Source organism: Podarcis tiliguerta (genome assembly GCF_965153285.1).
Source record: "Podarcis tiliguerta genome assembly, chromosome: 17".
Taxonomy (NCBI): domain Eukaryota; kingdom Metazoa; phylum Chordata; class Lepidosauria; order Squamata; family Lacertidae; genus Podarcis; species Podarcis tiliguerta.
The window spans coordinates 3,146,156-3,173,503 of record NC_139550.1 but is presented as its reverse complement, the minus strand read 5'-3'; the positions used below and the strand labels follow the sequence as shown (position 1 = coordinate 3,173,503).

The window sequence follows — 27,348 nt, the reverse complement described above, 5'->3', positions numbered from 1 at the left end:
ACGTGCTGTTTGCAAAGCTCCCTTGAAATCCTGACTCATCCCAGCTCTGGGTCACATGCTCCCGCCCAGGCCCTATCAGGGGCGGCTCCATCCCACTGTTGCTGCTTTTGCTGCTCTTCCTGGCTCAGAGGACAGAGCTGCTCCCCTTCGCATCCTGTATCTTTCCTCTCGCCACCCATCTCTGCTTAGTGCGCTGCTGCCTTGGCCAGCCTCCCTGCTTCTGCCTTAGGAAGGTAAGTGGCTTCCCCGTCCCCTCCCGCAAGGCGAAACCCCTGTCCCTCCGCATCTCAAAATACCATCTCAGACCCTCCAAGTGCCCCTATTTTCCGGGGACAGTTCCGGATTTGCAGAAGCCCTCCCGCTTTCTGATTTGACCCTGCCTTTCCTTTCCATCAGAGAAATGTTGGAGGGGTCTCCTCTCTATCCCACCACCATCCCAAGGATTGGTTCTGCTTCTTCCAGTCCTCCAGCCCAGTGGCGTAGCGTGGGTTGTCAGCACCCGGGGCAATGCAAGTAATTTGCGTCCCCTAAACCTAACCCCCAGATGTTGCGCCCGGTGCGTCCGGCCCCCCCTGCACCCCCCACGCTACGCCACTGCTCCAGCCTCTGCTCATGGGCTTTTGAGATTCTTCTTGCCTCGACTCCTGCAGGTGCCCCCACCTGGAGGGTTCTTGTGCTGGAGGCATCAGAGGGGGAGGGTGCTACTATTAAGCCTGCCTTTGCTGGGATGGCAAGCGAGTCTGGCAAGCACAGGACTTTGCCACCCCAGGGATCAAGCTGTGCTTCTCCTCCCCCCCCCCTCCAGTCACCATCACCCAATAATTCTATAGTTGCGTGGCAAGGTTGCAGCCATGCCAACCAGCGCTGCCCAAAGAGCCAAAAGTCATCATAAGGTGGATTCCTGGGCTCCAGTTAATACGGAAGGGGAAGCGATGGGAACCAGGGTAGCGAAGCCCTCACTGCACCGTCTCACAGCAGCTTGTATATTCTTGGTACCAATGACTGCCTCTGGGTTCCCAGTTCTGCTTCTCCCGCCCCAACCCTTATCCCTGCTTATCTGGCCCTGACCTCCTTAGAGGACAGTGCTCTTGTCTCTCTGCTCCCCCCCCCACCCCACTTCTAGCTTGGAAAATAGTTGTGGGAGGAGGGGGGGCAGGAAAGAGCGAGAGACGGAAGGATGAGTAGGAATGAAAGTGGGGGGGGGGGGGACAGCCTGCAAAAGTCCTTCCTATTCTGAACCCAAGGACCCTTGGAAAAGGATGGGGGGGGGATGGATCAGGCACACAGCCAATGGCTTTGTCTAATCTCTGTCCGAACCGGAATGAATCAAAAGGCAAAGCTAGCAAAAGCACGGATGAGCCGCCGGGAATTTATTTGGGCTGGATTGCTGACAGTTTGGGCTCTGCTGCAGAAATATTGATGCCCGGGGAATCCTCAGTACATCTGTGCACACAAACACATGGGGGGGGGGTTTCCTCTTGACACTGGGGCAAGGACGTTTCCACGGTCCTGGGTCTTTGCCCCCCACTGAGAGCGCCTGTGGCATCTGAGCAGACTGGGCAAGCCGTTTCGGAGTGCAGAGCAGCTGTTGGAGCAGCTGACGGCGGGAAATACCGACCCAGAAGGTGCTGCAGAATATGGTGGGAAGGGAATAGAGACCTGCGTAGGTGCTGGAGAAATTCCCAGGCACCAGAGGCTTTTCCTGGCGTGGTTATCTGCAATTTTTGCAGGTTTTGGCAGTGCAGAGGAGACTAAACCCTTAGCAGTGCTGTGCCTTGCACCTTTTCCCTTCTCTTTCCGGCGCTGTGTCAGGCTCCATCTCTCCCCCCCCACCTACTGTGGTGTTTGCGGCCTTCTCCATTCTGCCCCCCCCCCCCGTTCATAGCCTGCCCTTTGCGTCACACACAATGCAGGTGGAGGGGGTGTTCATAAATCTCTTCGTGGCACAGTGTCAGGTCAACGTGCATTGCCATTCTTCTAAAGATTCTTCTTTCCAGGTTGTAGCTGTTGCTGGCAAAAGAGCTTAGCAACAACGAATAAGGCGGGAAGCGAGTGAGGAAACAAGTCAACTGATCCTAGAAAGGAGTCCTTGCTTGGTCGGGGGATGGGTTTAAGGGGGGCAGGATTCTTCTGCACCTCCTCCATGTTCCCAAGGCATTTGCGCATTAAGCCATGCAGAGTGGCACCTCTGCAAGTTAATAAGCAGACACAACTCAAATGTTAAAAAATATGCCGAAACCAGTGGGCAAACCACTTGCTCTCCTGAGGACTTCGTCTCTTCCCTTGGGGCCAGTAGCCTAGAGAAGATGACAGATGCGAAAATGGTCTCATGACACCTGTCACAGTGGTACTGCCGATGCTAAGCAAGTCTGAAAGCGGGTCTGCTTCAGAATTACACAGCACTCGATGAGATCCTTCGAGAAGGAGCCCAAGCGGGTATATTAAGCAAGCACAATAATTCTGGGCACCTCCCTGAGTTTGCCTGTGCCGTTCCTCAAGCACCAATCCTGTACCTAAGCACACCAATCGCAACAGATGACATGCAGCGGGTAAGAACCTCAGTGCATGGGAGGACTTACCTGGGAGTAAGTCACATTGAAATGAATTGGCCTTTTCTGTATAGTGCTGCACTGTACACGTGGCAAATATTTGCTGCCGGAGTTCCCTGGCAGGGAGAGCGAGGTGTAAAAGTGGTAAGTAAACAATTACACATATACCTCCTGCAGGAAAATGTCTTCACATGACCCAGTCTTACTTTGTTTTAATTTGTGCTTGCAGGGTGTGCATCATCTTTTTTTTTTTTAATAAACAGGGAGCCAAAAGCCTAGCTAAGTGTGTAGCCTTAAGTGGCTAACCCACTGGGGAATTATGCTGTATAGTGGAGAAGTCCACGCATTGGATGTAGCTTAATAACTGTATCCAATGTCCCAAAATTACACAAGCCGGGACGGGACACAGTGTGTCTTTTGTCACCTGTGATGTTATGCATCCTACTTATTCCATGAATGCAGAAAAGGGCAAGATGTGGGAATGGGCACAGAATTCATCTTCCTCCATTTTTAAGAAAGCAACTTTCTAGCCCTTATGAAGGGCTGTTTGAAATGATAACCGGAAAAGCTTTGGTGAATTTCAAGAGTCAAGATTGTTGCGAAATAAGATGTCTATTTGTCAGGGGCCAAGGCTTCAGTGCCTTAGCTCCTCTCCCTTTCTAGGGATTAGCAAAACCAGAACAATATGTACCAAATAATAAAACATTGCAGAATAGTGTATTTTTGCCAAATAAGAAATTCTGCAGTTTGCTCCATCTGCAGAATTTATGCAAGTCACAGAATCCAGTTTTTTCTTTGCACTGAATTTGGATTACCTGGCTTCATAATTATTTTAGCACAGAATACATACATGCTCTCCAGTCATGCCCATCACAGATGCACAAGCACTTCAGATCAATTCTTAGTGGCAATGGAGGTGCTGGTCTGAATGCCAGATTCCTCACAACAGAGGCACAATCCGGGATGACATCGGTATCACACCTTTGCAACCAAAGAGGATTTCTTACAACTTGCTCCAGCAAATCAGACCTTGTGGGGGGGCTGGACTATATTTTGAAGGGGAAATGAATGAATTCCTATGCCCCACAAATAACCCAGAGACTAATTTTAAATAAAAGCACACATTCTACTCATGTAAAAACACGCTGATTCCCAGACCATCCAAGGGCCGGATTTAGAAGGTGATTGGGCCGGATTCGGCCCCCGGCCCTTGGTTTGCCTACCCACGTAATAAGGGATTGTGCTGTGGATATTCATTATTTTGAGCTGCTTTGGAAACCAAACTTTGCTGCAAAGCAGGGTATAAAGGTAACAAATGGGTGTGCGCTACATCAATCATAAGGATGTGCTGTCTTGAAAGCAGAAGTGCAGGTTAGGTCTTTTTCTGATGCCTTGTATCACCCCTAATAGTGCAGAGCAAAGGAAAATTCACCAGCTCTGCTTTGCTTCTGCTATGATCTTGTTGCTTTCAGGCCCAAGACCTGCTTCTTGAATTTCATTTACCTTCCATCTCAGGCGGATGGAACCTGCGGTCTTCTTCCCAAGCCTTCCGGAATAGCCCAGATCTGCTGGGTATCAGTGATTTCATAGGCTCAAGGTCAGATTACTCAGCTTGCCTCTCTGAGCATGGGAGGCACTGAATCCTATGCTGTTGTTCACTTCAGACACAAACGAAGAAATCGGCATGAAGGCAAATGTGAACAGGCAACAATCAGGAGGGGATGTGTGGGAACTTCTCTAGTCTTGCCTAAGCGCTTTTGGCTCTCCTCAAAAGTCATCTGGTGTTTTTATGACGACTCACCTCAAAAACATCTGGCGCCTGCCAGGTTGGCGAAGCCTGACATATTACCTCAGTAATCTGACAATAACCCAAAAGGGAAGGTCAGAATTATTTCCCCCCATGTTACAGCCAGAGGGGGAATAAGTGTCTTGCGCATCAGTTTGTACCTGAGGTGAGACCTGAGCTGCAGCCTCGCAGCTCAAACAGTTTGCAACTATTTTGTATGCACGCTATATATGGAAAGCACATTCAAAGTACACACAGCCCTCAGAGAGTTCTGGGCCCTGTGGTTTGTTCTGGGTAGTTGGGAACTGGAGCTCTGTGAGAGGTGAACTACAGGGCCCAGAATTCTTTGAGAGAAAGAATGTGCTTCAAATGTACTTTAAAGGTATCAATGTCTGCAGAACCTATGTTAGCTCTCTGGCAATGATATTCCACTGTGGGGGGATGTAATTCCAATGTAAGCTTCCAGTCAGAGGAAACTGGACAGAAGAGATGCGGAAGGAGAATGTCAAGTTTGTCCACATGGCCTGCTTTTGTGGGAGCACGTTGCCTCCATGAAAGGCACTCGGATCTAGAGCAGAGCTCAGGCCTCTGGCTTAAACCGCCGTGGGGCTGAACCCTGCAGCATAGGCCAGGGCTTGCACACCCTCCCAACATTTCTCAGATGAAAATAGAGACATCCTATTGTACATCAGCTAGCTTCTCCCGCATTTGATATTTCCACACACATCGACATCATGTAAACACCTGTCACCTCGAGCCAATTCCAACCTCTCGGCTGAACTTACCTCACAGGATTGTTGTAAAAAAAAACCTGAGCGAGGAAAGGGATCATGTACAACATCTTCGACAGATAAATGGAATGAAATAAAATGTTAGTGGTATGCTGCCTTGAGTCCTTGTCAGGATGATAATGATGAGAGAAAGTGTGAGAATGATCAGGAACATACCAAAGAGCAAATCCTATTGATCTCAGTGAGATTTACTTCTGAATAAAAATGCTTAGGATTGCAGTATAAGGCTGCACCATCTTTAACCAGTTACCTGGGAGTCGGGTCCATTGGATACAGTGGGACTTACTTCTGAGTAGAAAGTGTAAGTCTCCATTTACAATTAAGGAATAAACACTCCATGCATTTGGAGTGCTGCTGAAGCACTGCGATTAAAGAATTTGAGGCTAATTAGTAACCTTTCCCTTCAAAATTGTAGGAAGGGCTTCGTATGCCAGCTTCACAATTTCCTTCATTTGGTACAGGGATTCTACTTTCAGCATAAACAGAACTCTGTTTTTGCACCCACCACGGCTTAGTCATGCTGGCCACATGACCCGGAAAAACTGTCTGCGGACAAACGCCGGCTCCCTCGGCTTATAGAGCGAGATGAGCGCCGCAACCCCAGAGTCATCCGCGACTGGACCTAAAAGTACCTTTACTTTTACCCACCACTTCTAATTGCTCTCTGAGATGTGGAGGGGAAGGGAAAGGAAAACCAGGACATTCCTGGATCAAATCAGAAACTGGGATGGCTTCTGTAATTCCGGGACTGTCCCTGTAAAATTGGGACACTGAGAGTATGGGGCAAGTTGTGTGTCTCTTGCATTGTCCCTTTTCATTCAGAAGCCCATTTGGACTCCTTGACCTTTCCTTGGCAAATGCGCAATGAGTTCCTTCCCCCCCACCTCCCCCCCAGGATTTTCTTTGAGAAAGGCATGCTCCTTTTCTGTTGGAGAGAAAGCAGCTGTGCTGCAGAATCTGTACCAGACATTTAAGCAGGAATCTCATGCACTGTGCTCTGTCAGAGGGATCTGGGCCTTCATTTGTACCCTGGTTCACAGGGCCTTGGCCTCAGCATCTCCTTTTGGTGCCCAAGACTCAGCCCTGGAACATAGGAACTCAAGGTTCTAAGGCAGTGCAGAAAGCATTTCCTCCCAGTCCTGAACCAATATAGAGTAGAATCCAAAAACATCGTGAATTAGAGGCAGGTCTTCCAGAACAGAGGGTGCTGGTTTATCTTTTTCTAGAAGAGGTGGTAGAGACGGTGACTGTAATCTACTTGACTCGGCTGACTCATTTTGCATGTCGGCTGCAAGACCAACATGTCTCACCAAAGACACCCTGCAGAATTGCACCACCCACCTCCAGGATCCTTTCGTTCAGGACAGAGCTACGTGAAACAGAATTGTATGCAAATATCTGCATTCAGAATGGCTCCGTTCACATGAAATGCTAAACCAGGCCTTTGGCAGATTAATATTCTACAGCCCTTTAAATGTGGGAAGGGGGGATTATTGCTTTGCCTTCATTTTAATTTTTTTTATCCTGTGTTTTATTCTGTGAAGGGGACGTGGGTGGCACTGTGGGTTAAACCACAGAGCCTTGGGCTTGCCGATCAGAAGGTTGGCGGTTCGAATCCCCGCGATGGGGTGAGCTCCCGTTGCTCGGTCCCTGCTCCTGCTCACCTAGCAGTTTGAAAGCACGTCAAAGTCCAAGTAGATAAATAGGTACTGCTCCAGTGGGAAGGTAAATGGCATTTCCATGCACTGCTCTGGTTTAGTCATGCTGGTCACATGATCCGGAAGCTGTACGCCGGCTCCCTCGGCCAGTAAAGCAAGATGAGCACCGCAACCCCAGAGTCTTCCACGACTGGACCTAATGGTCAGGGGTCCCTTTACCTTTATTCTGTGAACCGCACTGAGATCTTACGATGAAGGGTGGTATATAAATCAAATAAATTATAACAATGATAGTGATATTGATAATGATGATGATGATACATGAGTGTGTGGATACTCAGAGGAAAAATCATAATCGCTTCACTCCTCCACGGTTCCTGTTGCTACACTGTCTGGAGCCAAGCCATGGTTTGGTTTAGTGTTACATTTGAGCTCAGACTTCAGATAAACCATCAAGTGTATCCAAGGTTTGTTCTTGGTTTGCCTCATGGTTTGCCTGGAAGAAACAAGCTGTGAGCTGGGTTCCTATTTGTCATGGACAGGTTGGATGTAATTCCCAAGGTAACCCTCAGGGGAAGAAGGTTCACAGCCAGGGGATTGGGTGGTGGGACAACGCAAAGCAGTCAGAGGGAGAAGAGGGAGCAGACCAGCTTCCTCACAGTGAGAAGTGAACCTACAGGGAACCAGGTAGAGGGACTTCTTAGCAGTGGCACCCTCCCTGTGGAACGCCCTTCCATCAGATGTCAAGGAGATGAGTAATCCTAAACCCTGTAGTAGAAAGGTAAAGGACCCCTGGACGGTTAAGTCCAGTCAAAGGCAACTATGGGGTTGCAGCGCTCATCTCGCTTTCAGGCCGAGGGAGCCAGCATTTGTCCACAGACAGCTTTCTGGCTCAAGTGGCCAACATGACTAAACCGCTTCTGGTGCAACAGGACACTGTGACGGAAGTCAGAGCGCACGGAAATGCCGTTTACCTTCCCGCCGCAGCAGTACCTATTTACCTACTTGCACTCGGATGCTTTTGAACTGCTAGGTTGGCAGGAGCCATGACAGAGCAATGGGAGCTCACCCCGTTGCGCAGAATCGAACCAGCAACCTTCTGGTTGGCAAGCCCAAGAGGCTCAGTGGTTTGGACCATAGCGCTATCTGCATCCCAAAACTATATAACCTTTAGAAGACATCTGAAGGCAGTCCTGTATAGGGAAGCTTTTTAATGTTTAATGTTTTATTATATTTTTATATATGTTGGAATCTGCCCAGAGTGGCTGGGGCAATCCAGTCTGATGGGCTGGGAACAAATAATTATAAGTTTAAAGTGACCTTTGTTAAGAAACCAGAAGCCTTTTTTTTAGGAATAATTGAATCTGAAATACCTAAAGATCAAAAAAAAGTTATTTATGTACGCAACCACGGCACCTCAAATGGTGTTTGCCCAAAAGTGGAAAGAAGAATTAGCCCCAAATAAAAGATGATTGGCAACAAAAGTTACTGGAGTATGCAGAAATGGCGAAACATATTGAAAGATTAAGGAATCAAGAGGAGAGGATTTTTAAACAAGAGTGTGGATCATTTATTGACTAAAGAACTGTTGTAAGGACTGACTTAAACACACCCAGATGGTGAAGTTAAACTATTGAGTATAAGAGATTCATTATAATTAGGCTTTAATGCTGGAGAGGCAGAAAAAAGAAGAGATAACTGCAGAAAGGGGGGGGGGAGGAAGTTGATAACAATATTAAATGTATAAAGAATATTTGATATGTATTGTAAAATTTGAAAATAAATTTATCACCATCATTATTAAACATGCTGTTTCTCCAAACCCTCTTGAAGCTTATCACACCGTTCATTCCATACTGAGACCCAGTGGCGTAGCGTGGGTTGTCAGCACCCGGGGCAAGGCAAGTAATTTGCGCCCCCTAACCCGTGGATTTGCGCCCCCTAACCCTAACCCCCAGGTGTTGTGCCCGGTGCGGCCGGCCCCCCCTGCACCCCCCCACGCTACGCCACTGCTGAGGCCAAGTGGCCATTTGATGCAACTGGAGGTGGTGTAAGAGATCATGGAACAGCAAGGGCATTGGAACCAAAATCCCAGGTCCCATTTTCCTCTCTGTTTGTTCTCCTCCAGGAAAGACCAGCTCCGCCATGTCTATTGAGAAGGTTCACGCTCGGGAGATCCTGGACTCTCGTGGGAATCCAACCGTGGAGGTGGATTTGTACACAGCTAAAGGTACGTATTGGTGGAGGGGCAGCAAACTGCAGGAGGCAGCTGGGATCTCAGCCGCAGTCCAGGGCATCATGCTGATAACGGATTAGCTCAGTCCCGAGGCAGCGAGCCGGAAAGGGCAGGAGGCGCCAAGCAGAGATGGCCTGAGGCTGGAGCTGTGCCTCTCTCCCTCTCCCGAGCAAAGTCACCACACAGCAAAAGCATCTAATTTTAGCCACGCTCTGTGATGCATCCCCACTTTTGGAGCAGGAGATGGTTGGGAAAGGCAGAGAAATGAGACATATTCAGACTGCCGCTGCCCTGGCTTTCTTTTAAGCAAACAGCAGTGCCTGGGTTTTGTTCCCCAGTCTTACACGCATACACCTTTCCACAGGCCTCGGGGTCGAGGTGCTGAGAATTTAGCCCATGAAGAACAGCTACCAGCCCTGTATCCATTGCTGAAGCGCTTGCCGTGTCAGGTGTCTGAGAGACAATCAAATAAAAATGCTTTAATTGGCATAAATATGTACTTAACTAGGACGCGGGTAGCGCTGTGGGTTAAACCACAGAGCCTAGGACTTGCCGATCAGAAGGTCGGCAGTTCGAATCCCTGCGACAGGGTGAGCTCCCGTTGCTCAGTCCCTGCTCCTGCCAACCTAGCACTTCGAAAGCACGTCAAGTGCGAGTAGATAAATAGGTACCACTCCGGCGGGAAGGTAAACGGCGTTTCCGTGCACTGCTCTGGTTCGCCAGAAGCAGCTTAGTCATGCTGGCTACAGGACCCGGAAGCTGTACGCTGGCTCTCTCGGCCAATAAAGCGAGATGAGTGCCGCAACCCCAGAGTCGGTCGCGACTGGACCTAATGGTCAGGGGTCCCTTTACTTATGTACTTAACTGCAAACACTGAGGCACACCAGCTGCCCGTTCAGCTTCTCAGGAGTAAAATCTGTGCCTGGCAAGGCAGACTCAAGGGGGCAGGCAATTTCCTCATTGGCCTGAGTGCTATTTACTCTGCCACCCTTATCCATCAGGCTTGACCCAGGGGGGTGAGGTAGAAGCCAAGCTGTCCCCCTGCCTGTGTATGAGGTCTAGCAGAAATTGCTGCCCTGAAGCTGCTATTTGCATTTCAAGGAAGCGTCCGTTGGTGCCAGCGTAGGCTTCCAGTGTAATGCAAAAAGCAGCTTCGGAGAGAAATGGTTCAATGTTGCCACCCCACCCGCACAGCCCCTTTGCCTTCCCCAAGTTTTCAATTTACATAACAAAAAACTAAAACACTCTTGGTGTTCATATAATTAATGCTGGATCTAGTTTCCTACAAGGGGGATAGCCTTGCTGTAGTGAAATAGCTGTTTGCAGCTAACTATGAAAATAATGAAATGGTGGGTACCATACCCTTCAACATTTCTCTGATGAAAATAGGGAAGTCCTATTCTATCATCATCATCATCATCATCATCATCATCACCATCACCACACCCATTTGATTGGGTTGCCCCAGCCACTTTGGATGGCTTCCAACATATATAAAAACATAATAAAACATTAAACATTAAAAAAGCTTCCCTAGACAGGGCTGCCTTCAGATGTCTTCTAAAAGTTGTATAGTTACTTATGTCCTTGGCTTGGGGAGTCACAAAACTCCATACCCTCCATTGAAAATAGGGGCATCCTAAAGGAAAGCAGGACATTCTGGTATCAAATTCTGGGATGGATCCTGTAAATCTGGAACTGTCCCTGGAAAATAGGGACACTTGGAGTGCTTGTGTTTTATGGTACCTAGACTCAGGCATGGCCAAACAGCCCTCCAGCTGTTTTGGGACTACAACTCCCATCATCCTTAGCTAACAGGGTCAGGGATGATGGGAATTGTAGTCCCAAAACAGCTGGAGGGCCAAGTTTGGCCATGTCTGCCTTCTACACTATTGAAATCACTACACACAATAGCGATGTGTGCACTCTCAGGGAGGAGAATTGCATTTCTCCAGATACAAACCTCTTATTTTAATTTAGAATATAGCTCAGCTGGTACAGCACAAGACTTTTCATCTCAGGGTTTTTGGGTTGAGCCCCACATTGGGGAAAATATTCCTTCATTGCAGCGGGCCTTCATGGTCCCTTCCAATTCTATGACTCTGTGGATATTATATCCTGCTTTATAGCATCAAGAGGCTCTCTAAAGCTGTGTTATGCACCCTTCCTTTAAAGCACATTCAAAGCACATCCTTTCCCTCTAATAATTATGGGTTTGCTATGACTTGCTGGGAACAGTAACTGTGAGGGATAAACTACAGTGACCTTTGCGGGAAAGGATGTGCTGCGAAAGTGCTTCAAAAGTATTGCATGTACACAGATTCTGATAGGATGCTGCATTATTCTGCTCTGATCTTCGACTTACCTGCACACAAGGTGGATAGCAGTGGCGTAGCGTGGGGGTGCAGGGGGGGCCGGCCGCACCGGGCGCAACATCGGGGGGGGGGGCGCACTCGCACTCGCAGCTCTCTGCCCCTACCTGGCTCACTCACTCTCTCTCACTGCAGTGCTGGCTGTGCGAATCCGATCCGAGCCGCCGGGTCGCCGCCCACTGTGGAGGGGAGGGTGCCAGGCGTGCGGTGCGGTGTGGAGAGAGAGCGAGGGACTATCTGGGGGAGGGACAGTGCAGCGGGGGGGGGGCGCAAATTACTTGCCTTGCCCCGTGTTAGGGGGTGCAAATTACTTGCCTTGCCCCGGGTGCTGACAACCCACGCTACGCCACTGGTGGATAGAGACCATTGCTGGAGGAGCTTCACAGCTGGCAACAGATCTCATCACACATACACAGCCAACAAGGATTTCAACAGTTATGCAGAGAAGTTTAGGCCAGGCCAAAGCCAGAAACCTTTGAGTTAGTTAGTGGGCCTAAATTAGGGTTGCCATATTTCAGAAAGTGAAAAATCGGGACACGAAAGTTGTTGAGCAAAAGCTACAAAAAAAGAGAGAGGTTTTTGAACACTTCCGACATGGGTTGCCACAAGCCCAGGTTTCGCCAGACATGTTTACCAGTTTTTGGAAATTCTGCCCAGATGCTGTTTTCGACGGATGAATCCCGGATATATCCAGGAATCCCAAATGTATGGCAGTCCTACCTATATGTACATTGTGAAGGATAGCTCAGGGTTTTAAGCAAAAAATTGAAAACAGGTATTTTAAAGTGATTTAACCTAACGGTGTTAATTTAATTGAATTAGTCTTTGGATTCATTGGTCATAAACAGTCGGAAGTGGAAGTAAGTGGACTTCTTATGGAGCGTTTGGTTAGAAAACACCAGCTGTATTTTTTTTATTATTTTTAAAGAAAAGAGCTGGTGACTTCTGTTATGTACTGAAGTTCTCACCCTGGGCCAGCAGGGGGATACTGTAGATAGTTATGCAAATAAGGGATCGAAAGTGACCTTCAGTGATTGGATAGTTTTAGAAAATTGTTACAGTTACGTTGTACTGGAGCTCTATATAAGCAGGCTGACTGAACCCTTCAGTTTAGTTCTGTTCTGGCCTGTAAATAAACAAGAGCTGTTTGAAGAATTGCTGTGTCGTCTGATATGTTCACCCACAATTTAACAACTTCCTTAAAATGACAAGGCAGCTGTTTCATCAGAGAAGAGTTGTGGGCTTAAGTGGTGTTGATGGCTCGTCCCCTTAATGTTTTCCACCTTGGTTTTTACTCCTCCCTAGGGATGTTCCGGGCAGCTGTTCCCAGTGGCGCTTCCACCGGCATCTATGAAGCTCTAGAGCTGCGTGACAACGATAAGTCCAGATTCCTTGGGAAAGGTAGGGGTATTCCCAGCTTCTGCCCATAGAATGACAAACAAGAATTCCAGAGTCCTCTCTCTCTGTGTGTGTGTCTGTGTGTGTTTTCTGCTTTTGGGCTGGCCGAAACAACAGATGTCAGCCAGTGAAATTCCACGGTGAAGAGTGTGTGGCCTTGTGTGCCTTCCTTTCTCTGCCTCTTATTTCCTTCTGCCTCTGTCTGACACTCTCTGTGTCTTTTTCCTTCTGTAGGGGTCCTGCAGGCGGTGGATCACATCAACAGCACCATTGCCCCTGCTCTCGTGAGCTGTGTAAGGATCCCCCTTTGCTTTTCTCTTTGGCTCAACTTGCGGGTCTTTCATCCTCTCTCTCTCTCTCTCTCTCTCTCTCTTTCTCTCTCTCAATCTCTATCTGTCCCTTCATTTCAACTTGCTTTGTTTTCTGGATGCTCGACATACTATCTCTCTGTGTGCATGCATGTGAGTGTGAGTGTGTGTGTGTGTGCGCACTGTCAAAGGATGGAGGGATATCTTTTCCTCCAGAGGCCTTTGTAGAGAGCAGTGACAGGACCAATCCTGTGTACGGACAACAGCTTTCCTGAAACCTGAAGGAAGCATGAGATGGAATCTATACACATATAAAAACTGTTATGAAAATGCTTTATTTTTTAAAAAAAGCATTTTTAAAAATACGTTGACTTTTCCATAAGGCTCACCATTGTCATCTAGTGTCACATTGCATATTGCACTTAAAGTAAGGTAAAGGGACCCCTGACCATTGGGTCCAGTCATGAACGACTCTGGGGTTGCGGCGCTCATCTCGCTTTACTGGCCGAGGGAGCTGGCGTACAGCTTCCGGGTCATGTGGCAGCATGACTAAGCCGCTTCTGGTGAACCAGAGCAGTGCACAGAAACAGCGTTTACCTTCCCGCTGGAGCGTTACCTATTTATCTACTTGCACTTTTTGGCGTGCTTTCGAACTGCTAGGTTGGCAGGAGCAGGGACCGAGCAACGGGAGCTCACCCCGTCGCGGGGAATTGAACCGCAGACCTTCTGATCGGCAAGTCCTAGGCTCTGTGGTTTAACCCACAGCGCCACCTGCTGCACTTAAAGCACACTTAAAACGTTTTATTTGAATCTGTATAGCTGAGTCCTGATAGAGCATTGATGCAATAACCAGAAGAGGCCAAACTTGGGTCTCCAGCTGTTTTTGGACCACAGCTCTCATCATCCCTAGCTAGCAAGACCAGTGGTCAAGGATGATGGGAATCGTAGTTCCAAAACAGCTGGAGACCTACTGTAAGTTTGGGAAATGCTGATCAAGAACATTGTGGATATTTCCAGAAGGGGCTTTTAATCTGCAGTCTCCGTGCCTCCTTCATGCCTTTTACGGGCAGTACAGACAGTGTTCCGACCCTCCTGCCTTTTGCCATCCCTTTCACCATTTTTTTCCCACTGTGAAAAATCCATTAAGGAAGAGAAAAGCCGAATAGCAGTACCATCTCTTTGGAGGCGTGGATAGGAAAATGCAGGACTGCGGTGCAACGGGAGGAGTTGTGGCTTCCTGAGGCTGATGGGAAATTGAGTCCATTAAAATCTGAGGAGGGTGGGGAGACCAGGTTCCTCGCCCCTGCCCTGCTGCTTGCTGTGTATTTCCAGTTTCATGCCCGGCACTGCAAGTCCATTCCCCTGATTAACTGGCTCTCCGCTTTAATTAATTGCTTGCTTCCTAGAATTAGGTTCCCTCAAACCACACACTTCAATTTGCTATTTAATTAGTAGATTACATCGAAAACAGCAGTGCAGGTTCTGGCTGTACAATTGCCATCCTCCAGCCTTCTACTGCTTACATCTGAGCAAATTTGTGTAGATTCCAGCTGCAGTCCTGCAGGACTACACCCCCCCCCCCTGTTCCCCTCCCACCCCCCGCCCACAGTTGTACTATAGAATAGCACTACAGTTGTACTATAGAATAGAGAGCCAGTGTGGTGTGGTGGTTAAGAGCGGTAGACTCGTAATCTGGTGAACCGGGTTCGCTTCTGCGCTCCTCCACATGCAGCTGCTGGGTGACCTTGGGCTAGTCACACTTCTCTGAAGTCTCTCAGCCCCACTCACCTCACAGAGTGTTTGTTGTGGGGGAGGAAGGGAAAGGAGATTGTTAGCCACTTTGAGACTCCTTAAAGGGAGTGAAAGGTGGGATATCAAATCCAAACTCCTCTTCTTCTACAAACAAGCAGGGAAAATCAAGTTTTCTAGGCAAGTTGCAAATATGACTAGTATACCCTCCAACATTTCTCCAGTGAAAGTAGGGACTTCTTATACCATAACAGTAGTAGTAGTAGTAACATGTAATAATTGTTGTTGTTGTTGTTGTTGTTATCATTATCGTTTATACACCACACATCTTACTGGGTTTCCCCAGCCACTCTGGGCAGCTTCCAACATATATAAAAACCATAATAAAACATTAAACATTCAAAAGCTTCCCTGAACAGGGCTGCCTTCAGACGTCTTCTAAAAGTTGTATAGTTACTTATCTCCTTGGCTTGGGGGTCACATAACACCATATCCTCCATTGAAAATAGGGACATCCTAAGGGAAAGTGGGAAATAATTATAATTATTATTATTATTCATACGCAGCCCATTTGACTACGCTGCCCCAGCCACTGAGTCTTCCAAAATATATGAGAACATAATAATGCATTTAAAAACTTCCCTGTACAGGTGTCTTCTAAAGGTTCTCCTTCGTTCGGGGGTCACATAACTCCATACCCTCCGACATTTCTCTGAAGTAAATAGGGACATCCTAAAGAAAAGCAGGTGTTCCTATTTTCATCAGAGAAATGTCGGAGGGTATGTGGGACTTACAGCCCAGTTGGTAACCACTTTTGCTCAGAAGTCAGATTAGCTGCTATCATCTTGCCCTGTGCTTTAAGACCCCTTTTAAATTTTCGTTAATGTGCTACTTCATGAATTATTTTTAAAAACCCAACAAACAACACAAGCATAAATAAAAGTGGGTGCCAAAATGGTGTTGAGATGCCCTCACTTCTAAATGACAGGAGAAGAGTTCACCAGTGAGAAATGGACAGAACTGAAGGGTAGATGGTCAGCTGCAATTCTGTCTATAGCTTGCAGCCGAAGAGCAAGGATAATAATAATAATAATAATAATTATTATTATTATTTATACCCCGCCCATCTGGCTGAGTTTCCCCAGCTACTCTGGGCGGCTCCCAATTGAGTGTTAAAAACAATACAGCACATCTTCACCATACATTTAAAGCACATAGGTAAAGGTAAAGGGGCCCCTGACCATTAGCTCCAGTCATGACGCGGCGCTCATCTCGCTTTACTGGCTGAGGGAGCCGGCGCACAGCTTCCGGGTCATGTGGCCAGCATGACTAAGCCGCTTCTGGCAAACCAGAGCAGCACACGGAAACGCCGTTTACCTTCCCGCCAGAGAGGTACCTATTTATCTACTTGCACTTTCATGTGCTTTCGAACTGCTAGGTTGGCAGGAACAGGGACCGAGCAATGGGAGCTCACCCCGTCGCGGGGATTCAAACCGCCGACCTTCTGATCGGCAAGTCCTAGGCTCTGTGGTTTAACCCACAAAGCCACCCACGTCCCTTTTAAAGCACATACCTTCCTCCAAAGAATCCTGGGTGCTTTAGTTCCCCCCTCACAGAGCAGGCGATTCCCAGCAGTCTTAACAAACTACAATTCCCAGTATGCCTTGGGAGGAAGTCATGTGCTTTCAATGTGTGTCGGATGTGCTTTAAATGTATTGTGTGGACCTGCCCAAAGTGTCCTCTGTCTGGAAGTCCCCCAGGCAGCCTTTTATCCAGACTTCCAATTTGAGAGATGTTTTCTTTCTGCAGGGCCTTTCAGTCGTGGAGCAAGAGAAGATTGACAGCCTCATGCTGGAGATGGACGGGACAGAGAATAAATGTAATGCCTCTCTATTCATAACAAAAAGTCTTGTGGGAGGGGGCCAGAGGGGCAAGTTGGGAGAGCAGCCAGGAACTTTACAGCAAGATTAAAAGGCACTAGCTGAGGTATGGAAGTGTTAAAAAAAGTCGTGTGCCACCCCCACTCTCTGCAAGTTTCCATGGGGTTCCAGGCACTCACCTGTGTTCCTTTAGAAAACTGAGACATGGCAGAGACTGACATAGTTTTGAGAAACTATGTTTACCTGTTTACCTGTTTACCTGTTTACAATGTTAGTCTGCATGGAGGGGGTCCAGATCTTACAACATGGAGTTCTCCCCCACAGCAGTGCAGCCAATGGAGTCCAAGGCATCATTCCCAGCCAGCCTTCAGCCAGCCTGCCCAAGATGGATCCCAGTCTTTCTTCTTCTGTCTTCTTCCCAGCCCCCCTTGCTCAAAAACTCTCTTTTCCTGTCACAGCAAACACACCCACCCATCACCTGGGCACCATCTGTCTCCCCAGGCCAAAGGATGGCCAATCCAACCCCTTTTGTCATGTTAACAGATTTTCCAATTGCATAAGCCAGCCCAGGGATTCCTTGTCTGCCACAATTCTGCATATCCCAATTAATCGAAATCCTATTATTTTATAGGGTTTAGTCGCCAACGCCCCATAATCTATAACACAAGGAATCCAGGGCTAGACTAGTAGCGGGTGCTGTGGGGCTGAAAAGTTTATTGTATGATCTTTGGGGCCAGGGATCCTATATTGCTTTGTTGAATTGTCCTGAGCAAAGGGCCATTGATGGTGGTCACCTAATTTTGACGATGTTCACAGCCAAGTTTGGAGCCAATGCCATCCTGGGTGTCTCCCTGGCTGTGTGCAAAGCGGCGGCTGCAGAGAAGGACATTCCCCTGTACCGACACATCGCTGACCTGGCTGGAAATTCCGATCTCATTCTGCCAGTACCGGTAAGCATTTAATCACTCCCGATTTCACAAGGAGAACCCAAAGGGAAGTCGGAGGCTGTAGAGTAACCATATATGCAAGGAAATGGAAATTCCTTACTAGGAGAAGATTGGTCACACCTACCTAAGTTCTCTGCGTACCCTTTATCGCCACACTGCAAGTGTAACCTTGCTTCAGCCCTGCATTGTTGAAGATATTATTTTTGTGCAGTTTGAAGTGACTGGAAGCATAAGAACTAACCCCTTTTGGAAATGAATCATTGTCCAGGCCCATAAAAATAAAAATTTAAACTTTTACTGGCAGAACTCTTCAGAACAAAACATAAGCATCAAAGCATCAAAGATACAACCAAAATATCCATACAATGTCTTGTATGGGCTCAGCATCTTGCAAAATATGAAATAATCCAAGCAGACCTATAAGCAAAGGTCTCTTTCTCTCTTTGCACAACCTTCATTCCGGCCTCCATTGGCCGTTGGCTGTGTACTCTCTCTTCAGGAGAGCTTCATTTACATCCTCTTTCCATGGCATTTGGGAGATAAAGTCTAAAGGCAACTCCCTTTCAAAAAGGGAGATTTGCAACCCAATACCTCTCACATGACCTAAGGTTACAACATTCACATGTTAGCTAACAGAGAACAACAATCAGTTAGATAATCATTAACCCATTAAGTGGCTCAGAGTATGTAATAAAAAAACAAGAAATTTTTCATTTTCTCTATCTACTTCTGGAAATCGGGTGGAAGCTAGCAGAAGTTTAGTACTCATTTCCATTTCAGTTGTTTCCAGGCGGGGAATCAATCTGCAACACCACTAACTTGGAAACTGTGCAAACTTTGCTTGGACTTTTCTTGATTGTGCTGCTGCCACTTGCAGGATGAAACTGGAAGTTTAACCCAGCATACGGTTCTTTTTTGCCTTTTGAAATAGCACGACATAATGACATAATGTAATATCCCTCAAAGAGCCACAGTCCCATAACACAACAGGTAGCGAAGTAGAAAAGGAATGTTGGAAATCAGGTTGGAAGCACTAGCAGAATAGCCAGTAAAGCTCATGCAATAAACCTCACATTGGAATGCAGCCTTGTGATTGGTTCCATGTAAAATCTTTGGGTTGCTAACAAGACCTTCTCAGGACCGTCACGGAACCTCAGCTTCCAGGGCACTTTGTGGGAAGCCATGACAGTTAAGGCCTGCACGAACTGTCGGGATCTTCATTCGACCGAGCTGATAAAGCTCATCTTCCGGCCGAGTCACCCCCGACGTGATTGATAAGGCTCCAGGCACATCCCATTCAGCAGAGAATTCAAAACAGCACGCGGAAGTGATGAGATTTATGGCTACATGCTATGCTTTATTTCTAAGCTACGCAGACAGAAAAATACATCCTCACCCTGTGAGAGTAGAGAGCAACTGAAACAAAGGAACAAAGGAACAGAGAAACCAGTATGTCTAATCCGTCTCCCTTCTCCCATGAGACTTCCTATAGCCTGGACTGTCTCTGGAATGTAAACAGAGCCTTGTGACTCTAAGCAGCTGCTCAGTGGCAAACAGAAACTAACACGAACCATGTCAATTGACCGTGTAGGTGTCCTCTAAGTGAGTTTCATGTCTTTCTTCTTCCCGAACTCTCCCAGGCCTTCAACGTGATCAACGGGGGCTCCCACGCTGGGAACAAGCTGGCTATGCAGGAGTTCATGATCTTGCCAGTTGGGGCCGAGAGCTTCCGGGACGCCATGCGCATTGGTGCTGAGGTCTATCACAATCTCAAGGGTGTGATCAAGGACAAGTATGGCAAAGATGCCACCAATGTGGGTGACGAAGGAGGCTTTGCCCCTAACATCCTGGAGAACAGTGAAGGTGAGAACAAGAACAGAGTGTGGAATTACTTGCCTGCCCGGGCTCTGCACTCCCTGCACCTCTCCCACCGAGTAGTGACGAATGACACAACCCAGCTTGAATGGGATTATTATTATTATTATTATTATTAATTGAATTTATATGCCGCCCTATACCCGGGGGGGGGGGGTCTCAGGGCAGTTCTCAGAATAAAATCAAGATGTAAAATCACAAAATAGCTAATAAAAATAAAAACAGCAACCCAATGCTCCCCTCCACCAAAAAAGCTCATATTTAAAAGGGCAGAGGATGTAAATAAGATCAACCAAAGGCCTGGTTTAAAAGGAACATTTTTGCCTGGTGCCTAAAGGTGTATAATGAAGGCGCCCAGCGAACTTCCCTGGGGAGAGCATTTCGCAATCAGGGAGCCACTGCAGAGAAGGCCCATTCTCGTGTTGCCACCCCCCAGACCTCTCGAGGAGGAGGCACACGAAAGAGGGCCTCAGAAGATGGTCTCAGGGTCCGGGTAGGTTCCTATGGAAAGAGGCTGTCCTTGAGGATCAAATCAGGCCACAATTTTATTGACAACAGAGGTTTGGCATAGGCACTGCATAGCTTCCAACATTTCTCCAATGAAAATAGGGACACCCGAAATAATAATAATAATAATAATAATAATAATAATAATAATAATAATAATAATACCCCCACCCATCTGGCAGCATTGCCCCAACCACACTGGGCCCTTCTGAGCTGCCCTCAACACCTGCCTGAATCTAAGAGAACAAGGGAGGTGGGGGCACATTTATTTGACCCCAAACCAGCAAGTGAGACAGTTTGCTGTAGTTTTTAGCATCTCCGCAGGTGGTGAATGTGGCTGTTGTCAACCAGCACTGGGTTTAACTGTAACAACTTCATGGCGAGCACCTATTTTTCTTGGGGGGGGGGGGAGCACTGTCTCTCCCAAAGCCAAGGCCTAGGCTGGGGGATGTTCACCTCTCTGTGAGGGATTGCTGAGATGCTAAGAAGGTTCTAAGCTGCCTTATCAGAAAAGGAGTTTTTCCACAACAGGCATAGCAAAAGAAGTGATTCCTCACTCTCTTGTTAATGGCTCCATAATTGGCTACTTCTGTTCCCCATCACAGGGCCACACCACCACTTTCCTTGTTCCTTGTCTCTGCATTCAGTACGATGTGGTTTAGTAGTCTCTTGATTGTGTGTTGTCAACGCTGAAAGTCTGCAGAGTCTTTGCCAATCCTATCCACATGGCACTTGGTTGCTAGGTTTGCCATGCCATAGTGACGTCCAGATTGTTGTTGTTGTTTAGTCATTTAGTCGTGTCCGACTCTTCGTGACCCCCTGGACCAGAGCACGCCAGGCACTCCTGTCTTCCACTGCCTCCCGCAGTTTGGTCTCCCCTACATACTGGTAGTTTCCAGAACACTCTCCAACCATCTCATCCTCTGTCGTCCCCTTCTCCTTGTGCCCTCCATCTTTCCCAACATCAGGGTCTTTTCCAGAGTCTTCTCTTTTCATGTGGTGGCCAAAGTATTGGAGCCTCGGCTTCAGGATCTGTCCTTCCAGTGAGCACTCAGGGCTGATTTCCTGAAGAACTGATAGGTTTGATCTTCTTGCAGTCCATGGGACTCTCAAGAGTCTCCTCCAGCACCATAATTCAGATTAAATGATAGCAATACAGTATACGGAGGACGGCTCCTGAAGACAGTTCAGCTGGTACAGAATGTGGTTCCTGAACTACTCAGGGTGAGCTGAGCTGCTATGAATGTATTGCCAGAAGTGTAACAGCAGAAATCATTCAGTGTGCAGCATAACAGTTAAATTTATGTTTAATGTAATGTGTTGTTTGGTCATAAGGCTTCACTGTGCATATTTCCTTCAACCTGCTTCTAACATCTGATTTTATTGGCATTTTTATGCATACGTTAGGTAAACTGCTTAACACAAACCACTTCAATCCTGTTAAATACTTCCAGATTAGCTGTTTATTCACACACACTTTTGTGATTATCCCCCAGCACAAGAAAGTGAGGGATAACAACCACTAGCTGGCATTATTGTCTAAGCTCTGTGCAATTATATTAGGGTTCATGCTTGTAGGGTACATAATATATAATAATAGGGGACGCAGGTGGCGCTGTGGGTTAAACCACAGAGCCTAGGACTTGCCGATCAGAAGGTTGGCGGTTCGAATCCCTGCGAAGGGGTGAGCTCCTGTTGCTCGGTCCCTGCTCCTGCCAACCTAGCAGTTCGAAAGCACGTCAAAGTGCAAGTAGATAAATAGGTACCGCTCTGGCGGGAAGGTAAACGGCGTTTCCGTGTGCTGCTCTGGTTCGCCAGAAGTGGCTTAGTCATGCTGGCCACATGACCCGGAAGCTGTACGCCGGTTCCCTCAGCCCATAAAGCGAGATGAGCGCCGCAACCCGGAGTCGGTCACGACTGGACCAAATGGTCAGAGGCCCCTTTACCCTTTACCTTTACTTTACATGCTTGATAAACAGGCCACTTCACAAATTGGTCTGGAAGCTGAAGAGCCTTAAAATATAATTTTCAAACATGGAAGATGCTTGCAAAATCCGAGTTTCTCTCCTTTCCTACCTCTCAGCTCTGGAACTCCTCAAGGAAGCCATTGAGAAAGCTGGCTACACTGACAAGATTGTGATCGGCATGGATGTGGCCGCATCGGAATTCTACAGAGACGGGAAATATGACTTGGACTTCAAATCCCCCGATGACCCCAGCCGCTACATCTCTGCTGATGAGCTGGGTGACCTGTACCAAAGCTTTGTAAGGGATTACCCAGGTGAGTTTTGCTCTTTGCTGAATGGGAACAGGAGCAATGGGTTGCTGCAATACAGTGGTACCTCGGTTCTCAAACGCCTTGGTACTCAAACAACTTGGGACCCAAACACTGCAAACCCAGAAGTAAGTGTTCCGGTTTGGGAACATTTTTCAGAAGCCGAATGTGCTCCGTTTTTAGTGTTACGCTTCCAATTTGAGTGCCACACTTCCGTTTTGAGTGCCACACTTCTGTTTTGAGTGTTACGTTGAGGTCTGTCTGTTTTTGCTACTGTGGTACCTCGGGTTAAGTACTTAATTCGTTCCAGAGGTCTGTTCTTAACCTGAAACTGTTCTTAACCTGAAGCACCACTTTAGCTAATGGGGCCTTGCGCTGCCGCTGCGCCGCTGGAGCACAATTTCTGTTCTCATCCTGAAGCAAAGTTCTTAACCTGGAGCACTATTTCTGGGTTAGCGGAATCTGTAACCTGAAGCGTATGTAACCTGAAGTGTATGTAACCCGAGGTACCACTGTATTTATCGTGCGTTTTTGTTTTTGCGGCTCTTTTTTGTGTGTGTGTGACTGTGTGGAACCCAATTCATGTACTGATTGACTGCAAGTACATCGTTTATTGCTTTCATTTTATGGATCAGTGCTCTTGTTAGATAGTAAAATTCATGTTAAATTGCTGTTTTAGGGGTTGTTTTTAAAAGTCTGGAATGGATTAATCCATTTTGCATTACTTTCTATGGGAAAGTGCGCCTTGATTTTGGAACGCTTTGGTTTTGGAACGGACTTCTAGAACTGATTAAGTTTGAGAACCAAGGTACCACTGGACTCTCGTTTCCCCCTTCTCTCTGCAGTGGTTTCGATCGAGGATCCTTTTGATCAGGATGACTGGGAGGCCTGGTCCAGATTCACAGCAAACGTTGGGATTCAGATTGTGGGGGATGACCTGACCGTGACCAACCCCAAACGCATCGAGCGAGCTGTGGAAGACAAGGCCTGCAATTGCCTCCTGCTGAAAGTCAACCAGATTGGATCAGTCACCGAGGCCATCCAAGCGTGAGTCCAGCCAAACCGCTCTGTTCCACAAGTGCCCAGTCGCGTTCCCTTCCAAGAACGTTAGACCTGTTGGGACTGAGGCAAATCCACTGAGTTCCTTGTCTCCCTCCACAGCTGTAAACTGGCCCAGGAAAACGGCTGGGGGGTGATGGTGAGTCACCGATCAGGGGAGACTGAAGACACCTTCATTGCGGACCTGGTGGTGGGACTCTGTACCGGCCAGGTAAGTTCTGGGTGGGGAGAAAACATGTCTTGGGTGTTCTCTGGAGAAGAAACAGGTGAAGGCTGAAACAACCATGTCAGTGTAGAGACACAATCTCTTTCTACAGCCAGAGATAATTCAAGAATAGTGGGGTAGAAGAGTTGAAAAGACAGTGGTACCTTCGTCCTCGAATGGCTTAGTTGTCAAACAAATCGGCTCCCAAACGCTGAAAACCCGGAAGTAAGTGTTCTGGTTTGGGGACTTTTTTCAGAAGCCAAACATCCGACGCGGTTTCTGCTTGACTGCAGGCCAATCGGAAGCTGTGCCTTGGTTTTCAAACATTTCGGAAGTCAAACAGACTCTCGGAACGAATTAAGTTCGAGAACCAAGGTACCACTGTAATCCCAAGGTATTTCATATCTGGCAGCCAACGTACCCCTTTGGTTTCAGGTAGTATATGGGTAAAAAGGTAAAGGGAGCCCTGACCGCTAAGTCCAGTTGCGGATGACTTTGGGGTTGTGGCGCTCATCTCGCTTTACTGGCCAAGGGAGCTTCCGGGTCATGTGGCCAGCATGACTAAGCCACTTCTGGTGAACCAGAGCAGCGCACAGAAATGCTGTTTACCTTCCCGCCAGAGCAGTACCTATTTATCTACTTGTACTTTGACGTGCTTTCAGACTGCTAGGTTGGCAGGAGCAGGGACCGAGCAACGGGAGCTCACCCCGTCACAGGGATTCGAACTGCCGACCTTCTGATCGGCAAGCCCAAGGCTCTGTGGTTTAGACCACAGTGCCACCCGCATCCCATAGTACATGGGTAGACAAGTCTAAAAAGACTGGGACGCAATTTTTCACAGTCCTCTAGTGGCTGTGGGGGCTCATTTACCAGATGTAAAGAGTTGCCGAACTGCACAGGCAAAAGCCAATTTAAAATATCCGCTATTCACTCATGCCTTTTCTCATGATGTGCTTGTTCCAGTTTGTAATTCTGGTGCGGACCCTCCATAAAATATTGTTGCGTTGACGTTGACTTTTGCAGATAAAGACGGGAGCGCCATGCAGGTCCGAGCGACTGGCGAAATACAATCAGTTAATGAGGTAAGTAACAAGAGGGGAAATGCTGGCATATTATCAGTTTGCCTTCCAGCAGGAGTCAGCCTGCAGGCAGCTTTTGGGAACTAATCACCATTGCAGAGCTTGGGAAGACTTGAGTGTAGGTGGACCATCACACACACAATGATGGAACAGCACGTAAGTCTAAGATCTCTTTCAGCTTCTATCATGCAATGCCACAGGAAATTGAGGGACGCACTGTCAGTTTATACCAGGCATAGGCAAACTCAGCCCTCCAGATGTTTTGGGACTACAACTCCCATCATCCCAGTGGTCAGGGATGATGGCAATTGTAGTCCCAAAACATGAGGAGGGCCGAGTTTGTCTGCGCCTGGTTTATACAGTCATACCTTGGATGCTGAATGCCTTGTGAGTCGAACATTATGGCTCCTGAATGCCGCAAACCTGGAAGTGAGTGTTCAGGTTTGCAAATGTTCTTTGGAACCCAAACATCCAGCATGGCTTCCACTGCTTCTGATTGGCTGCAGGAGCTTCCTGCAGCCAATCGGAAGTCACACCTTGGTTTCTGAATGTTTTGGAAGTCTAATGGAGTTCCAGGGCCGTCTTAAGCATATCTGGCACCAATATCTCTCTGGCGCCCCGTCCCGTCCCCCCCACCCCCGTTGTTGACCAGAGTTGTTGACCTTTTTTGACGTCCAACGCGTGCTCGGCACTGCATGTAAGTAAGAGGCGCCTGGATTGCAGCCCAGACGGCCTCCCGTGCCCCCTCTCGCGAAGCCTCCCTCTAAGCGCCCAGCACCCCTTACCTACCCCCGTCCAGGGAAGTCCACGCGACAGGAAGGCCAGCAAGCAGATTTGGTGGCTCGCCGGCTGTCCCATCCTCGCTCAGTGCTGGGATTGCACAGGACGCTCCCCTGCTCCGCTCGCAGACTCCTCAGGGAGGCACGCAGGCAGCGATGTGGCCAGAGAGGGGTAGGAGAGACACGCCTGCCCCGCCCCTCGCCCACCCCCAATTGCACCCGCCAGGCAGCCCCGGCAGGAGGGGATGCAAAGGGGCTTCCCTGAGCTGGATACAGCGCACTCCGATGGGCAGCAGAGAGGAGAGGAGGGGGCTACCCCAGAGCAGGGAAGGGAGCGCACCCTGACTCTCCTTCCCGGACACTCAGTCTGTGGCACCCTCCAAAATCCGGCGCCCTGGCGCCCTGCACCACTAAGGCCTATGGGTAAGACGCTCCTGCTAGGGCCTTCCCAACCTGTAGCTTGTACAGCCGGGGGCCTTTAACATACCGTATTTTTCACTCTATAAGACGCACCAGACCACAAGACGCACCTAGTTTTTGGAGGAGGAAAACAAGAAAAAAAATATTCTGAATCTCAGAAGCCAGAACAGCAAGAGGGATCACTGCACAGTGAAAGCAGCAATCCCTCTTGCTGTTCTGGCTTCTGGGATAGCTGCGCAGCCTGCATTCGCTCCATAAGACACACACACATTTCCCCTTACTTTTTAGGAGGGAAAAAGTGAGTCTTATAGAGCAAAAAATACGGTAATTGACTTCTGTGCTTTAATTCCAGCAGATCCTAACCCTCTCTGGTTTAAGTCTGCTCTGTGAAGCAGGGCCTGTGGTGTGAATATAATGGCCTGCCTTTCTCTCTGCCTTCCACAGGATTGAGGAAGAGCTTGGCGACGAAGCCCACTTTGCCGGGCACAACTTCCGTAACCCGAGCGTCCTATAAGCCCTGCCCTGGGCACACTCTGGCTTGCCTGCTGACCTCCCAGTGCACAGACTCTGAGTGCCCCTTTAGACCACACCCTCCATTTCCCCGGCTCCTCTGTCTCCTCTCCCCATTCCAGCTACCTCCTCCGGCCTCTCACTGGAGCCGCCGCCCCCCTAAGACGTGTGGAGAATGAAGCTTCCCTCTGCCCGCCCCAGGGCGCTGCTCCAAGCCAGCTTTGTGTGTGTCGCGCAGTGTCTTCTCTCTGGGCCTGCTTGAATCATCGTTGCACCCCGGTGTCAAGTGCTGTGAGCATGTTTGCCAGGATGTGTGGCGAGGGCGTGCGTGGCTGAAGTTCGCCCTGTGTTCCCCCTCCTTCGTTGCCACTGGGAGTCTGTGTTTTACTCCTGGGTTATGACGGTGTTTAAAACCTTTGTAGCGCTTACTGTCAACAGCAAGTTTCTGTATGTTCTAGCCTGTCCCTGCCAGCCTTCAAGTTTTGTTTTCTCTTTTTGTTTCGGGCGGGGTGTGTGTGTGTGTGTGTTTGTCAGTGTGGTGCCATACCTACACCTGCGACTGATCTGAAAGTTCTTTTGGTTTGTGTTTCCGGGCGACACGAAGGCAACCTGTGCTGCTGCAAGACACTGGGTCCTTATGCCATGCTTTGTGGGGTGTTGTGGGTCAGTGCATTGTGGGCGTGTTGTTGTGATCAGCATCCTGCTCAGACCGCTCTCTCTCTCTCTCTCTTTCTGGTTGTTCGGTCACAAGGCGCTCCTTCCCCCATCACCTGTTTCCCACCTTGCTCTCCTATCACTTCTGCTTCGACCTCCAGAAGTTTCACCCTCAACTGAGCAAGCGGAGAACCCCCCACCCCCAGACACACGAGAAAATCAACCAACAGACCAACCCTCAAAATTAAATTCTGTTTCACACCTGAGCATCGTGCCTCTGCCTCAATGTCTTTTTGCTTTCTCTTCTGGAA

General features: G+C 48.3%; 1 protein-coding gene across 2 annotated transcripts; it reads left to right on the top strand.

Moving 5' to 3' along the window:
* The first annotated feature begins 46 nt into the window (after window positions 1-46).
* Window positions 47-27,303, top strand: ENO2 (enolase 2). 2 transcript variants are annotated; one of them, XM_083420324.1, is made up of 12 exons: window positions 48-233; window positions 8,913-9,014; window positions 12,698-12,793; window positions 13,025-13,083; window positions 16,657-16,726; window positions 17,544-17,677; window positions 19,315-19,537; window positions 22,140-22,337; window positions 23,177-23,378; window positions 23,493-23,601; window positions 24,619-24,677; window positions 26,318-27,303. In XM_083420324.1, exons 2-12 carry the CDS (start codon window positions 8,930-8,932, stop codon window positions 26,385-26,387), a joined length of 1,305 nt encoding a protein of 434 aa, XP_083276450.1. In that variant the 5' UTR covers window positions 48-233; window positions 8,913-8,929; the 3' UTR covers window positions 26,388-27,303. The 2 variants fall into 2 exon arrangements, with proteins under 2 accessions (XP_083276451.1, XP_083276450.1); XM_083420325.1 differs by lacking the exon at window positions 13,025-13,083 and having other exon boundaries at window positions 47-233.
* Window positions 27,304-27,348: the final 45 nt, after the last annotated feature.

Bases quoted from the DNA above. Each gene is read 5' to 3' on its own strand.
- ENO2 (XM_083420324.1), top strand. From the start codon at position 8,930: ATGTCTATTGAGAAGGTTCACGCTCGGGAGATCCTGGACTCTCGTGGG. The intron at 13,084-16,656 runs GTAAGGATCCCC...TTCTTTCTGCAG, and splicing joins CCCCTGCTCTCGTGAGCTGT to GGCCTTTCAGTCGTGGAGCA. The intron at 23,379-23,492 runs GTGAGTCCAGCC...CTCCCTCCACAG, and splicing joins GTCACCGAGGCCATCCAAGC to CTGTAAACTGGCCCAGGAAA.